General features: G+C 42.9%; 1 protein-coding gene across 2 annotated transcripts in view; it reads right to left on the bottom strand.

Moving 5' to 3' along the window:
• The window catches only part of LOC103994938 (ATP-dependent DNA helicase At3g02060, chloroplastic), a 42,362-nt gene that overhangs the window by 3,444 nt on the left and 21,752 nt on the right, over positions 1–17,166 (bottom strand). For both annotated transcript variants that reach the window (XM_009415400.3, XM_065079471.1), the window contains exons 5-11: positions 5,326–5,450; positions 4,686–4,825; positions 3,490–3,560; positions 1,152–1,313; positions 649–735; positions 267–440; positions 94–138 (exon numbers count right to left, since the gene is read on the bottom strand). In XM_009415400.3, the coding sequence (XP_009413675.2) occupies positions 94–138; positions 267–440; positions 649–735; positions 1,152–1,313; positions 3,490–3,560; positions 4,686–4,825; positions 5,326–5,450 (804 nt within the window). The remainder of the gene's footprint in view (positions 1–93; positions 139–266; positions 441–648; positions 736–1,151; positions 1,314–3,489; positions 3,561–4,685; positions 4,826–5,325; positions 5,451–17,166) is intronic.

The following is a 17,166-nucleotide window of genomic DNA, read 5'->3' as shown; positions in this document are numbered from 1 at the left end:
TGCCAAAGAGGAAGCAAGGGTCTCAAATACCTTAAAATCTGATCTCAAAATACTCACAAATGTTTAATTTTGATAAAAATATGTTACTGGTACCTGAACTCTGTTATAAGGAACTGAAAGGAGTCTATTCTCTTCAACCTGGGAGAAAAATTAGCAACTTCTGAGTTTTCTGGAGTTACACTATTATAGTCCAGGTGTTATAATTGCAAATGTTGAAAGCAAGTATTTACATGTTAAATAAAAGATCATAGAGAACAGGATAAAACCTTAGATAAGCTCTCAAAGAGCATCTCAAAGAAAAGGTCAATACCAACATTCCCAATATCACCAGTCTGTTGTTCGCCAAATATATTCCCAAATCCTCTTATTCCCATATCTCTCTCTGCAAGATGAAAGCCTTGCCCTAGATCCCCATACTCCTCAATAGCAGCAAGTCTTTCCTGTAATAAAGGAACAATCAATTGTAAGTGGAGAAAAGGAATTTTCAAATATTGTTCTTTAAGAAACAGAACCAACTTACAGAAACACAAACCAAGTACAAAAGCTCAGAACATCCATTGCTATTATCATGTGAGAATAATGTTCAAGCCTAATTTACCATTGCATATAAAATTCTTTTGTAGGAACCGAAGTCTCAAGAATACCCACCGTAGCTTGGTCGGATAACAACGATTTGTCAGGATAGAATAAATATGCATAAGCTTCTTTATCCGCTCGTCCAACCCTTCCTCGAAGCTATTAAAAGATGTTAGAAGATCAGAAGCAAAATGACATAAGTAATGAGCCTTCAGGGATTTATGTGGTGGACAAGCAACAACACCCATTAAATCCTAATAAGAAAGGTGTCATAAATGGTTGGTGCTTTCAGAGTAATTATAAACAAGTCATCTTCTGCAGCATCTGCTTGTACACTTAAGTACCAAAGACATTTTAATGAATTCTTGGTGTACTACTTCCCTACAACAAAATCAGAATTTTTTTTATTTTATTGTACTATTTTTCTGAAAACAATGGAAAGATTGGAGCTTTCCAACTTGATTTTTGCTTTGTGGATAGCTTCATACTAACAGGAATACACTTGGTTGTCAATGTTAAACTAATTAATGCATGATATCATTTTGCTTTTGCACAAGAGAAACAGAAATAAGAACCTGATACAATTGAGCCAGGCCAAATTGGTGAACGTCCTGAACTACTATGGTGTTTGCATTTTGGATATCTAGTCCACTTTCAACTATATTGGTGCAAATAAGAATCTTGATTTCTCCAAGAGAGAACTTCTCCATTGTTTTTTCCAGCTGCTTTGAGTATTGCTGACAATTTAACAAAGAATTCTTTCTTCAGAATAAGAGAATAAGAGTTTAACAAAAAAATCAACATAAGAATTTAATATTTTACATTTAACGAACTAACAGCTGATATTCAACTTACCTAGATTAGGTTTTTCTTTCTTCAATACAAATTAAGTTTTTATTGACTTAGAGAAAGCCTATGATAGGGTTCCTAGAGATTTATCATTGTGGGTTTTAACAAAGAAAGATAGATCCACTAATTATATTGATGTTATTAAAGATACATATAATAATGTAGTTACTAGTATTAGAACTACAGAGAATGTGTCTAGTGAGTTTCTTATTGGTACAAGATTATACTAAGGATCCACATTAAATCCCTATATTTTCACATTGATAATGGATAAATTTATTAGTCACTTATAGGATAGACTTCCATGGTGTATGTTATTTGCTGATGATATTATTATCTTAGTTGATGAGAGTCTAAGTGGAATTAATTATAAGCTTGAGCTACGGAGGCAAGCTTCAGAAACTAAATATTTTAGATTAAGTAGGACTAAAACCAAATATATAAAATATAATTTTAGTGATTTTAGAAATAAACAAGAGAATATAGTTAAACGAATGGACAAGAAATCCCTTTAAATAAGAGCTTTAGGTATCTTAAATCAATTATTCAACAAGATAGAAATTGATAAAAATATTATTTATAAAGTAAAAACGGAATAGTTAAAATGACGATGGGCATCAGGAGTCTTGTGTGATCATCGGGTACCTTTGAGATTAAAAAGAAAATTTTATAAGACAATTGTGAGACCAATGATACTTTATGAATTTGAGTGTTGAGTATTTAAGAAAAAAATATATAAAATGTTTGTATTACTAAGATGAGAATGTTAAGATGGATATATCGAGTTACTAGGAAAGATAGGAAAAGAAATACTTTTATTTGTGAATAACTAGGTATAGCTTCGATAGAGAAAAAAAGATACGATAAAATCATTTAGGATGATATGAGTACGTGCTGAGGAGACCTTCAGATGCGGTGGTCAGAAGAGGTGAAGTAATTAATGTTAGTGGTACAATGAGAGGTAGAGGAAAACCAAAAAGACTTTAATAAAAACTATATAGAAACTATAAATAAAAATTTGAGTACTTTGAACTTAATAAAGCATATGACTTTTTACAGATCTCAATAGCGACAAAATATTTATGTAGCCGACTCCAAATAGTTGGGACTTACGATTGTGTTATTGTTGTTGCTGTTGTAATATGACATAAAGTATGAGTATGAAAAGGTCTATCATACCGAATCGTACCGCTCGGTATAGGCGGTACATACCGGTCCGACAGGCCAGCGGTACGCGGACCACCCGGTACCGGTCCGTACTGTAGCACTGCAACAGTGCACTGTAGCACTGCACTGTTGCAGTGCAATGTTACAGCAGCAGTACAGTGCACCAGTACACTATAGCAATGCTATAGCAGTGCTACAGTGCTCGGTGCACCTGAGTGTACCGCTCGGTATACCTGGGTGTACCGCTCGATACACCGTACCGTACCGGTACCGAGCCCAAATCGAAATACCGATACGGTATGGTATTGCGAACCTTGGTATGAATAATTTTATTCATTACACATCCAACATAAATTATTTATATTTCAAATTTTCAATAAACGAGACCTGAAATCGAGCTTGTCAAAAGCCTAGTAGATGCAGTATGTTTGTTCTAAAACATAAATATTGAACATGTTTTATAGAATTACATTTACTGGAATTATTTACCAAAGTTCAGGTCTGAAACAAGGCTAGTGAATTACAGCAGGCTTATCAGTTATAGCATAAAATTTTGTAACTAGTAAAATTAACATTAGAAAGAACAATTCCCATTTCAAATTTATCTAAAAAATTATCATAGACTTAGTCATCCAGATATAGTAACGTGCTGCTTTGGAGCACTAAAGACTTATTTTCAATGTATAATATTAAAAGAGCTGGCAGAATAGATAGAACCAGAGGCACATCCCCTTTGGAAAATGGATAACCGAACACAAGCTAAGATCACAAAGAAAAAACACTAACAACTAATAAGCTCCCTAAGAAAAGCTATTTTTCAAGTTTTCCATAATGCAAATGAAGACAAGAAATTCAGCCAAAACTTACGCAAATTTGTATCAGAATAAAATAACCAACCTTTCCATGAGCAATTGCAACTGTAGCATTGGGGAATGAATCCTCAAGAAAATCTTTTACTTCTTCCAATCCTGTAACCAAAAATTTGCAACAAAACAATGTCAAAACCCATGGGAAAGAAAAAAAGATTACAAGTTTCATAAGCTATAAAATGAGATATTAACTTGATTTTATTGGGCTTAATTTGGGTCTAACAGATTTTACTCAGTCAATTATGATTGTGGTTTGTACATATCTGACCTTGAAAAGTTTAAAATTAGCTTATTTTCCTTAACAAATTTTGATATAGTATACAAGTTCCTCCACTCATTAACATCCTCCACATACCTCACATCAGCACCCATTCAGAAGACCTCGTTAACGACTAATATGTATGGTTACTATTAGCTAGTCTGAGTTTAAGAGAATAAAAATATAAAATACATAAAATATCATTAACTTGTTGCCATCATAATAATAAAACAGCAGGAGTTTCCAAAGGTATTAATATAATTTAGAGTTTCTACTAGCAATCAAATGGCAATTGACCAACAGATTAACTATAAGGGCACATATGCAAGCTTTTAGATTTGCAGGGTATTTATGTCAAACATAATTTTAGAGGACAAATATAAAAATCACTAATTTTGAATGAATATAATGACTTATTATGTATTGCCTTTAAGCTAGACCTTGTGACATGAATTCATCTAATTAGGCATGATATAGTTTGGTTGCAGCTCTAAATGAAACCAAATGAATTCATCTGATAATTGGGTCCCTTTCCAGTTTATCCTTACACTCAAAAAACCTTTTACTTTGTTTTTCTGCATTTACAGTGATATCAATGTTGTTGCTGCAATAAGAAACATCCTGAGGTCATGCATGTACTGCAAATGCCTGATGTTTCATGATGTCACTAAGAAGAGTAAGAATACATTAGGCTTAGTATGTTATCATTTCTTGAATACGGTGATGATTGATTTCATCTATTACCTTTTCTGCACTAACTATATCTTTTTTGTCATGCATGTAATGTATGCAAATGTATTCAGATTATTGAATAATATATAATACAAGTGTATTTTTGTGCATCACCGGTACTGTGAAATACAAAGTACATTATCTAATCTTTGTAAGTAAGAGATCTACATGAAAATAAGATAAATATTTAATTATTTATTTTAATAGAAGAAGTAAATTAGAGCAAAAAATACCTCTAATTCGGGGTAAAACATAGAAAACTTGACCACCTCGATCCAGCTCAAACTTAATTGCTGATAAGACCTTCTCTTTACTATAAGATGACAAGTGGGTCTTTATACGAACCCTTTCTGGAGGTGGTGTTGAAATTAAACTGTAATGGAAAAAAAATGTATCATTAAGTTCAATGGTCAAATATGACAAGAAGTGAATCAGCTAAAAAGAAAAAAATGAATAGCTAAATATATTTCTCCATGATAAATTCTAACCCTTCTTGAACTCCAGAAGCCCTTTCTACTAACTGTTCTTCGAACGATAGTCATGGTTGTTATCATCATAGTACAATGAAAAGAAGACATTAAAGGGATGCATCAATGAATCAGGATGATGAATCCACCAATATCACTTACGAGTTTCAGGGATGATGAATCAGAATGATAAAAACCATAGGTCCATGTTCCAGATGGACCTATTAGATAGAGAACTAAACCCTGCAGTTTTTTGTGTTCTATATGCACAATGACCTTGTGCTTGATAAAGAGAATCAGAGTCATATTTAAATCAACTCAAAACTCGTCTGAGATACATTAGTTGCTAGACTAAACCATATTAGAAAACATAAACACAGATGTGATATTCCTAAAGATCTGTTACCTAGCATCACGGAATCCAGTCAATGCCAGGTAAAGAGTACGTGGAATAGGAGTTGCAGACAGTGTGAGAACATCAACTGAAGTCTTGAATGATGCAATCTTCTCCTTCTGTTTGACTCCAAATCTCTGAGAAATTAGACATTAGGACATTATAAATTAATCGAACTTGACAGAATTCAGTATGGAAACAAGCAAGTTACTACATTTAGCATTTTTTTAAAAAAAGAAAGGCTCGTCTCTTGGAGTAGCAAAATGTATCAGATGGTTATGGAAAATAACTTTTCTTTAATAAGTCCATTACTAGAGATTTGAACACATTATTTCACAAGCAAACTTATGTAGCTTAGAGCTGTCCAAGGAGAGAATAGTTCTGTGATCATGGGCTACTCCAAAATCAACAAAAAAGAGATGGATACAAAACAATGTTATTGGAGAGGAAAAAAGATTTGGAATGATGATATGGCAGAGAGAACACATATCATGAATTATAATCTTGATTCATTACTTACACAAGAGTCAGCCTAGACCTTAACATGAATTAAAAGATTGTTGGGATCGCAAGCAACACAAAGGCCAAAGCGATTAGTTTTTATTATGCGCAAAAGCACTGAGAAACAGGTTATACAGTCACACATGTAAAGGGGTTTCGAAGATAGGTGCAAGCCCAATGTTCATTTGGCACTTTCGTCGAACAAAAACAAGCATACTAAAAATGTTGCACCACCCCCCAAACACAACAAAAATCCCATCCAACCTAGTTCCACCTAAGTTCCTGTGTGCCACGACAGTGACATTTCATAACACAAGACCGTCAACTAGAAATCAGCCTATGGGTGTCAAATATAGGGTTGTTTTGGTAATATTACCTCTGCGTGACACTGCACAACCGAAAACATCTTCAAATTTTACAAGACAGAAAAAGAAAACAAAAACATCATCAATAAAGCAAAATGGGGTTGACAATAATACTTCATGCCCCATACAAGCTGCGTACATTTGAAACACTGAAAAACAATGAAAAACAACACCAAAAAGGGTCATGGATGTATGTCAAACACCTTATGCTCTCCCCTCAGGAGCACAAATTTGGTCAACACTCAAAAGACCAGCTGCTATAGTACCATGCCCTTCCTTTTCCTCTAATGTTCATGGCCTTCTGTTGATGCTTTCTCGACCAAGTTCTTCTTAGCTAGTCGAGTCCTTCCTAGAATCAATGTAGTTGCAATGTCTTACCTCTTCTGATAAATTGCTTCTATAAATTGCCTTAGTCTTATGAAGCATTTGATCTTCTGCCAATCATACTATGACTTTTCAGTGTGGCCACCACCATTAGCTTGTTGTAAGACCCTACCAACTCTGATTTTTCGGTCATCTGATTGGCACTGACATCTGCTTGCCTAGTCTTGCCCCTCTGTCACGGCCTTAGCTGGAATTGCCTAAGGCGTGAGGCACCCTTGCGGCCAAAGACGCGAACTTAGCTTGCGTTGCCTAAGTCGCGCTTCGCCCTTACGATATTGCTCCGCAAGAATCAGCCCACTTGTAACCTCTCGCAGGTCCCGAAGGACCTGTAAAAGAGAAAGTTGGTTAGTTCGAAAGAACAAGCAACGGACAAGTCCCGAAGTCTCGCGAAAAGGGGAAGCTTTACAAGCAATTCAGCGAGCACCTTGCGTGCACAAGAGAAAAGAGGGAGAGGGAGAAAACAAGGCTTTAGAAGGATGAACGAACAACTGCAAGCCCACAAACAGTCGCTCACCTGGTCCCGGGCGCGAAGACAAGTTCCCGTAAAGGCCATGTGCGAACTTGCGAAAGAGAGTTCAACGCCCGGTATATAACCGAAGCCCCATCCAGCCCTGTGCCACCCGGGGGGTTCAAAGGGGCTGAGATGGCCGACGTTTTGGTGAGCGGAGGCAGATTACCGCAACCCTCCCGCGGCACGCGAAAACGGAGTTGTTTTGGGCTGTTTTGGGGCTGTTTTGCTCGGTTCGGTGAGCGGTCGCTTTGCAACGCTACAGCTTGTTCGAACTTACATTTTTACAAGCAAAATGACCCAAAACCAAGAGAAAACATGATGTCAAGTAGCTGTACATGCAAGTGTGAGCGACGAACGGTTCGTTGAACGGAGTTGTTGCGGGTGCGCGACGACCGTTCGTGACATTCTCCCCCACTTAAACTGTCGATGCCCTCGTCGACGCTTGTTGGTAGTTGTTGATGACTTCTTCTTCATGTCGCAGGGCGTCTTCAGGCTCCCAACTGGCTTCAGTTCGGGAAAGCTTTCGCCACTTCACCAAGTACTCTGTCTGCTTAGCTCCGTTGGGTAGCTTTATCTTGCGGTCCGCCAGAATGGTTTCCACTCGCTTCTCGTAGGAGGCTGTGATGGGAGGTAGCCGAGTTGGAACACTTCGGGAAGCATCTCGCGGATCCGAGTGGTAGGCTTTTAGGTTGCTGGCGTGAAGAACGTTGTGAATTTTGAACCACGCCGGCAGCTGCAACTTGTAAGAGACATTGCCTACCCTGCTGATAATTGGGAAGGGCCCTTCATACTTGCGCACCAATCCTTTGTGGACTCTGTTCCTAAAGAATTGGAGTGATGCTGGTTGGAGCTTTACCAACACCAAATCGCCAACTTTGAACTCTTGCGGTCGCCTTCCCAAGTCTGCCCACTTCTTCATCCTTTTTGCTGCCTTCTCCGAGTAAGCCCGCGCAATATCTGCATTTCGATGCCACTCCTTTGCGAAATGATAGGCTGATGGACTACTCCCAGTATACCCAATTGCCATGGTGTGCGGAGTCGACAGTTGTTGTCCTGTGATAATCTCGAAGGGGCTCTTGTTGGATGCAGAGCTCCGCTGCAAGTTGTAGGAGAATTGGACAATGTCCAACAGCTTCACCCAATCTCGTTGATTGGCACTCACGTAGTGCCGGAGATATTGCTCCAAGAGCGAGTTTATCCTTTCAGTCTGGCCATCCGTCTGGGGGTGGAGGCTTGTAGAGAAGTATAACTTCGACCCCAACAATTTGAACAGCTCGGTCCAGAATCGTCCCAGAAACCGAGCGTCTCGATCGCTAATGATATTGTGCGGGACTCCCCAATACTTCACTACATTCTTCATCATCAGCTTGGCCGCCTCCTCTACTGAACAGTGTAGGGGAGCAGCAATGAAAGTTGCATACTTTGAAAACCGATCGACCACCACGAGTATCGATCCGAGTCCCCCTACAGGTGGCAAGCTTGATATGAAATCCAAGGAAATGCTCTCCCACGGCCTTTCTGGTACGGGCAACGACTCCAAAAGTCCCACCGGCTTCCGTTGCTCCACCTTGTCTTGTTGGCAAGTAAGGCATGTTCGAACATATTCCTCCACATCAATCCCCATCTTCGACCAGTAGAAGACCCTCTCCACGAGAGCCAACGTTCTGTGAATGCTTGGGTGTCCAGCCCAAAGGGAATCGTGACACTCTTTTAAGAGCTCACGCCTTAAATTGTCCACTCGGGGAACATAAACCCTATTCCCTTTTGTGTAAACAAGTCCCTCCTGGACCCAAAATCGTCGTGCCTTGCCTTCTTTGATGAGCTGCATCAGGATAACTGCCTGGGGATCACTATACAGTCCATCCCTGATTCGGGAAAGGAAGTTGGAGTGCAACCGACTTGCTTGGCCTCTGCCCTCCAGTTGTGCAGCATTCACGCATTCCACTTTCCGACTCAGCGCATCGGCCATGACATTCGCCTTCCCGGGCTTGTACTCCATTGCCATATCAAATTCAACCAGGAAGTCCTGCCATCGCGCCTGCTTTGGGGAGAGCTTCTTCTGAGTTTGGAAATAGCTCAGGGCGATGTTGTCCGTCCTCAGCACAAATCGCGTCCTAAGGAGGTAGTGTCGCCAAACTCGTAAACAGTGGATCACTGTTGTCATCTCCTTCTCATGCACTGGATACCGCCGCTCGGTCTCGTTGAGTTTGCGACTCTCGTAGGCCACCGATGACCTTCCTGCATGAGTACCCCCCAATAGCGAAGTCCGAAGCATCTGTATGGACTTCAAAGGGCTCTCCATAGTTCGACAATTTGAGCACCGGTTCTTCTAGAACAGCAGCCTTCAGATCTTGGAATGCTATCTCACATTTGTCAGACCACTTCCAAGGCTGCTCCTTCTTCAGCAACTCCGTTAGTGGGGTTACCCGCTTCGAATATCCCGCTATGAAGCGTCGATAGTAGTTGACGAAACCAAGGAAGGATCTCAACTCTGGCACCTTCTTTGGAGTTCGCCATTCCGCAACTGCTTGCACCTTCGACTTATCCATCTGAATAGAGCCATCACCGATTCGATGCCCCAAGAATAAGATCTCAGTTTGAGCAAAGTAGCATTTCTCCCTTTTCACGAACAAAGTGTTCTCCCTGAGAACCTTGAAAATCGTCCGAAGGTGCTTGACGTGCTCCTCGAGCGTTTGACTGTAGACGACGATATCGTCCAGGTAGACGACCACGAACTTATCAAAATACTCCTTGAATAGCTGGTTCATGAGAGTGCAGAATGTGGCTGGAGCGTTGGTTAAGCCGAAAGGCATCACCAAGAACTCAAACGCTCCATACCTGGTCACACAGGTAGTCTTCGCTTTGTCGCCTTCAGCAATGCGCACCTGCCAATACCCCGACCGAAGGTCGAGTTTTGAGAAATACTTGGCCTTGCCCAATTGGTCGAACAAGTCCGCAATGAGCGGGATGGGATACCTGTTCTTCACTGTTACTTTGTTGAGGGCTCGGTAGTCGACGCATAATCGGAGGCTCCCATCTTGTTTCTTCTGGAAGAGAACTAGAGCTCCGAAAGGTGCTTTAGAGTTGCGGATGAGACCACCGCTTAGTAGTTCACCTAACTGCTTCCTGAGTTCTGCCAACTCTGGCAGGGGCATGCGGTAGGGTGGTCTCGCTGGAGGCTTCACTCCTGGCTCCAGCTCGATGCTGTGATCCACGCCTCTGCGTGGTGGAAGAGTCTTCGGCAACTCGGGTGGCATAACGTCTTTGAACTCTTTTAGGACGTTCGCCACCACAGCAGGTTCTTGAATGGCCTCCTTATTGAGTGGCTCTAGCTTCATAGCAGCCACGAATGTCAATTCGCCTTTTCGCACCCCTTTCTTCAGTTGTAATGCCGAAATGTGTTGGGGCTCCTTCGTTCCTCTCCGAGAGACGGGAACCACGCGGGGGTCATTGCCTCCCATCATACATAGGGAGTTCAAGAACGGCATCGGCACCAACTTCGTCGCGTGCATAAACTCCATTCCAAGAATCACTTGGAAGTCGTCCAGTGGCACGACCATCATGTTGGTGTTTCCGCTCCAAGTCCCGATTTTGATGGGAACTCCCTTCCCAACCCGGAGATTCGCCTGGCCTCCAAGTTCACCACCTTCATTCGGCTTGGGCTCTTCTCCAAGGTCAACCCAAGTCGCTGTGCTTCACGATCGGCTATGAAGTTGTGGGTAGCGCCCGTGTCCACCATTGCACGGGTCGTTTGGCCATTTAGCTTGATGTCCACATACATTAGCTCACTACTCCCTGCTTTTTGTACCTTTGTCTTCATGTTCTCCCCCACTTGACCCCGAATAGCGTTCAACAAACGCATTGCTCCCATTCGGGGTCCTTGCGACTCCTCGTCGTCGCTGCTGGATTCAAAACTGCTCGAACTAAGAGCAACAGCTTTGCCCTTGTCCGATAAGGGGGGGGGGGGGGGGGGGGGGGGGGTGGATGGAAGCCGTTAGAGCATTGAGTGCCTGATTTTGTGGGCACTCCCTTACCATGTGCGGTCCTCCACACAAGAAGCATCCTCCAGGTTTTGAGGCCTTGCCTTTCGGGTTCGGCCCTTTGTGGGAGCTCTTCTTCTTTTGTTCGCCCCCGAGCTCCTTCCCTCGAGAATGTTTTGGAGGGCGATTGCTTGAAGATTGTTTCCTTCTTGCTGGGTCTTCAGAGGAAACAAAGTCGGTGAGCCTTTCTGCAGCAGCAATTGCCCCGACCACATCGGTAACATTCCTTCGATTTAGCTCCTGTTGAGCCCATGGTTTCAAACCATCGAGGAAGCTGAACAACTTGTCCTTCTTGGACATGTCCTGTATGTCCAGCATTAGTGCAGAAAATTGTTTCACATAGTCTCTGATGGTGGTACTTTGGCGGAGTTGTCTCAACTTCCTTCTTGCGACGAACTCAGTGTTCTCCGGTAGGAACTAAGTTCTCAACTCCCGCTTCAAGTCCTCCCATGTGTCGACTCGACACCGACCTTGTTGGATCTCCTCCCAACGAGATCGCCACCAAAGTTTCGCATCTCCGTTCAGATACACTGTTGCTATAGAAACTTTGGTATCTTCAGAATCGGGCCTCGTAGCTCGGAAGTATTGTTCCATGTCGAACAGAAAGTTCTCGAGCTCTTTGGCATCTCTGGCCCCTCCATATCAATGAGGCTCAGGTGCCCTCAAATTTTGTGGCGGTGCAACACGGGTGTTGCTTCCTCCCGCATTTAGTGTTCTTGTGAGCATGGCCACCTTTGCAGTGAGTTCCGCCACAACATCCTGTAAGTGTTGCACGGAGTCTTTGGTGTCATCAGACAGTCGGTCGACTAGGGCCTCGACCTTGTCGATCCTGGACTCCGCTTCCTCTTGCGAGCTCTCTACCCCAACAAGCCTTTGTTGGCCATGGTAGAGTTCCTCCATGCTCGCTTCAAGAACATCCAGGCGGGTTTCCGCCGTTGTGAGTCTCTCCTTGTGACTCTTTTTCCCAGTTAGCGCTCCAGATTGCGCTTCCTCCGCTCGCGGAGAGTAGCCAACTTCTCGCTCATCCTGTTCACTGCCGCGCTCCTCTTGAGCGGCTCCAACAGCATGAGAGCGAGTGTGCACATGCAGCCCACCTGCGGCTGCTTGGGGCAAGGGTCCAGCTTGCCCCGTCTTGCTTGATTCGCCACGATGCTTTGCCATGGCGAAGTTGCGAAGTTCGTTCGCTGCTCGCTCGAAGTGCTTTCCCGCTCTGATACCACAATGTCACGGCCTTAGCTGGAATTGCCTAAGGCGTGAGGCACCCTTGCGGCCAAAGGCGCGAACTTAGCTTGCGTTGCCTAAGTCGCGAGTCACCCTTGCGGCAAAGACGCGAACTTAGCTTGCGTTGCCTAAGTCGCGCTTTGCCCTTGCGATATTGCTCCGTAAGAATCAGCCCACTTGTAACCTCTCGTAGGTCCCGAAGGACCTGTAAAAGAGAAAGTTGGTTAGTTCGAAAGAACGAGCAACGGACAAGTCCCGAAGTCTCGCGAAAAGGGGAAGCTTTACAAGCAATTCAGCGAGCACCTTGCGTGCACAAGAGAAAAGAGGGAGAGGGAGAAAACAAGGTTTTAGAAGGATGAACGAACAGCTGCAAGCCCACAAACAACCGCTCACCTAGTCCCGAGCGCGAAGACAAGTTCCCGTAAAGGCCACGTGCGAACTTGCGAAAGAGAGTTCAACGCCCGGTATATAACCGAAGCCCCATCCAGCCCTGTGCCACCCGGGGGGTTCAAAGGGGCTGAGATGGCTGACATTTTGGTGAGCGGAGGCAGATTACCGCAACCCTCCCACGGCACGCGAAAACGAAGCTGTTTTGGGGCTGTTTTGCTCGGTTCGGTGAGCGGTCACTTTGCAACGCTGCAGCTTGTTCGAACTTACATTTTTACAAGCAAAATGACCCAAAACCAAGAGAAAACATGCTGTCAAGCAGCTGTACATGCAGGTGTGAGCGACGAACGGTTCGTTGAACGGAGTTGTTGCGGGTGAGCGACGACCGTTCGTGACACCTCGGAAGAACCAGGTTACAAAAAACAAGGTCTGAAACAATCTGTCATCCAACAAATTATTTGAGAGGTCTAAGAGATTCTCCCACTTCGGAATTGATTCCCGATATGGATGGTCAACTAGATCTTCAATTACTTTACCGAGTTTGAACTACTTTGAATCACAGGAAGGACAGGCAATGTCTTATATGGAGCACAACTCTCAACATGGTTTAAAATGCAAAACTTCTTTAGAACCCATCAAGAAGCATCTCACTCGTCATCCCCTCACATATGTTATACAAACGTTGAGTTGAAGCCATATTGGCATATTGTAGGCATAAAATTCCCTCGGGAACGAACCAAATTGACTTGTTGAAGTGCCTCCCAAGATAAAGGCCAATTGTCAATTAGAAGATGCTCTACCCCATGAAGAACAGATCATCAGATGCTTCCAAAGAACATTGACGAGGGGGTCAATGAATTAAATGGAGAAGAAGATCATGGACAACCATAGCAAGCCCGCAACCGTGCAATCCATCTTCTGTTTGCTGTTACCCTTTTCCATGTACAATTATAAATAACAAGGCATGTGGTAGACCAACATCCTCATTTGGGCTTGTAATTTACTTTTTTTGTTGTATATGCAGTTTATAGACTATTTTGTCGATCATTAGCAATCCGAGGCTAAAGCAGCCAAAAAAGACTTTTTTGTGCGTGCCACAGCTGGTTTTCAGTGTACTAGTTGGTGGAGAAAACATCAGCCGTCTCAGCATGAGACTCCATCAAGTTCTCTGATTAGTGTTCGAAACTGCACTTGTCTTCTTTTAGGCTAATTAACTTCCCCATTGCTTTTAATTTTTTGTTTCGTGTGCTTTATAGGCAATAGTGGCATTTTTTTTGTCATTACTTCTTTGACTAACCCTTTTCTTCTTTGCAGGTCATTTAGCACTACACAAAATTGAAACTTAGGCTAACCTTGTTGGATTTTCACTTCGGTCCCTCACGACTCCTGCAATTCTAGGTAAGTCCATGACACTAAAGTGATAATGACATTTGGAGACAGCAATATGAGGCAATGGCCACATTAACTTATACCAAAGGAACAGAAGGCAACAGCAACAGAGGAAGCACATGCAGAGGTAGGGGCAGAGGTGAAGAAGGCTATGGCGACAGCGGAGGCTAAGGAGAGAGAGGAGAAGAGAAGCTGCAAAATAATTGCTTGGGGTTTGAGGGTTCATAAATGTCTACAATGTTGAATGATAATGGGGACTGTTGATAGACTCCTCAAGGGCTTACGTTTATAAGCATATAATGTAGAATTGATACCCATGCTAGTATAGCTCGGTACCGGTTACCTCTCCGAGCAATATGTGCAATATCGAACTGAACTGGGAAGTTACCTACAAGATGATTTTGCACAGTCCATGACTTAAATTTTGTTGGACAAATAAATACTGAGTGTTCAATCTATGATAGAAACCATATCAAACCATACAAGTCAAGCTTACAATAAGTGGATAAAACAAGTATACTATAGATCAAACCATGGTATGCAATTTCGAATGGTACCGCCCGATACGGGTGATATGTACCAGTCCAACTGTATACCGATATGCGGACTGCCCGCTACCGGACGGACCGTGCTACAGTAATACACTGTAGCACTCCGCCTGTTACCGGACGGACAGTGCTACAGTTGCTACGGTAAGAGAAAATCGTTCGGTAAGCTCTGGTGTACCGTTCGGTACACCCTGATGTACCGCTCAGTATGTTGGTACCGTACCGTACCGAGCCAACCTCGAAACACTGGTATAGTACGGTATTGTATACCTTGGATCAAACATTAACTTCTAGCATGCACTTAATCAAAAGTTCCAAATTTTTATGTAACAATTTTATGCTCAATATAAATATGGATCAAATTGTTGGATGATTAGGGAATAATATAACCAATAATTTAGTACACCTAAGATGTGATGATAAGGGTACTAAAAGAGTACAATAAAAAATATATACACGAACAATTAAGTTCCAATTAAGAAAAAATGAGGAAATATTATTTAAGGTGGTTTGTGCATTTCCAAAGGAGATTCACTGGTTAGACCAAGGTGAGTTGCTGTTAATTAGTGGCAAGAGAAGCAGCAAGGAACATCTAAGAAAACTGTATTAGAAAACATTGGAATAGATTCATTAGCTCTTTCTGTGACTAGTTATATTGGCCTTAAGAGATGGTGGGAAAAGATCCATGTAACCACTCAACTAGCTGCAACCAAAGTTTAAAATACCATTGCTAAATGTCTATGCCAATTGATGTTTACTGGTATGAGCCTAAATTGACACACAGACCAGCCCTTACCTGGTGGTATCAGTTTATACTAGGCATGCTGCCCAATAAGGCATGAATGAGGCTTTTGTCCAATAAACTTCAGGTACTAGATTGTCACGGACAAAGTTCTAAACAGGATGTTTGACATAATACTTATGTATATCCGTGTCTTTTTGTTTGTTCATGCTTTGCACAGTATGTAGAGGAACGGTCGAAGGCTTAACAGCCCCATTTTAGTTGGGTTTGATGGTCTTCTAAGGCTTGTAAATAAATGTTGTGTTATGTGGACACTTGTGAGAGATAATCGGTCTGTAGTGGACCATTTTGACCCTTTGTTGTGCAACCGTTCAGAACTTGTAAAGTCTGTTTGTAATTTGCATTGTCTATGAAGTGTTTTCTGAAATGTTTGCTTGTGGATGCCGAGTGAGATGCTTTCTCTAATTCGTTTTCTCTTTTGTAGGTCCTAAAGGACCATGGGAGGTTTCGGGGAGGCTGACATTTGCGGACGGACGCGCATAAGTGCCACACGACTTAGGCAAAACCAGCTAAGTCCGTGACAGATAGTATCAAAGCGGGACAAGCACTCATAGAAACACTTGACGTGCAAACGTAGGGGACCTAGCGAGACTGCGTTGAGAGCAGTCAGCACGCACGACCGTTTGGGGGAAAAATGGGCATGGAGATGTAGGGAAAAGGAGTCGCTCGGAGGAGCAGGCATCTGAGATTGGCATTCAGAGGAATGGCCAACCCTTCGCGCAAGAGGCACTACGAGAACAAACAAGCTTGGAAGAATGCGTAGCGCACAAAGATTGGAATGGTTGAGTTCGAGCTACGGCTTGACGTTGATAACAACACTTGATGGTGCTTAAGGCAAGCGAGGCGCTTGGTAAAGGATGAGACCATGTGAGGTGGTATGAGTTGCTCAGCGACTAAAAGAGTTGTGCAAAACTCATAGAGGTGAGGGGAATTGCTAACTCGAAGAATTTGGTACTCATGCATGGGCTTGTATGCGGACGATGGAATGTTCGCGACCATTCCAAAGCGACCGAAACTCGACGCCATTGAGCATTGAAACTTTCTCTTCGGTATGTGAAAAATACGTTTGTAGGAGGCTGAAGTGTGCAGCGAGTTCAGCATGTTTCTAGGCCTTGAGTGGTGTAGCGGGGGCTGTATTGACGTGGAGTCGCAATCTAGCAAGTGCGTTTGCAGGAGGCAGAACAATACATAGTTTGTTCAGCAAATCGGAGTAGTCCAAAGGGGATGGTGGTCTCTGAAACTTTCAGAGAGAGAAGCAAAGAGAGATGTTGCTCCAACGAGACAGATATCCAGGAGGGATAGGTCCCGGTTCTCCAGAGGGAGAATCATGTGCAACAGATCGCACATGTTGAGGAGGAGTACCTCAAAAACAACAACTCCACGAAGCTCAATAGACCGAACGAGCGACGAGGAGTCGTCGTATGATCTTGCTTGAGAGAATGTATTGGTGGATGCATTGCGAGATCAGGTGGGGGAGCGACCTAAAGCAACACAAACAAATGAAGGCACACTTGGAGTCGATATAGAGATCAGACTCAAGGAAGGGCTGACCCGTGGAATGGTGGGCGCGAGGGCCACCATCAACTCAATGCAAAACAAGGAGCAGAGCAACTTGGGTGTAACTTGACGAAGTACCCAAGCCGCATGAAGAGAGCCGACATAGAAGATGGAACATGGAGTGGAGACACAGAGCTTTCCTTGGACA

Source organism: Musa acuminata, chromosome BXJ1-8 (assembly GCF_036884655.1).
Source record: "Musa acuminata AAA Group cultivar baxijiao chromosome BXJ1-8, Cavendish_Baxijiao_AAA, whole genome shotgun sequence".
Lineage (NCBI taxonomy): Eukaryota > Viridiplantae > Streptophyta > Magnoliopsida > Zingiberales > Musaceae > Musa > Musa acuminata.
This window is presented reverse-complemented; position numbering and strand designations above follow the sequence as displayed.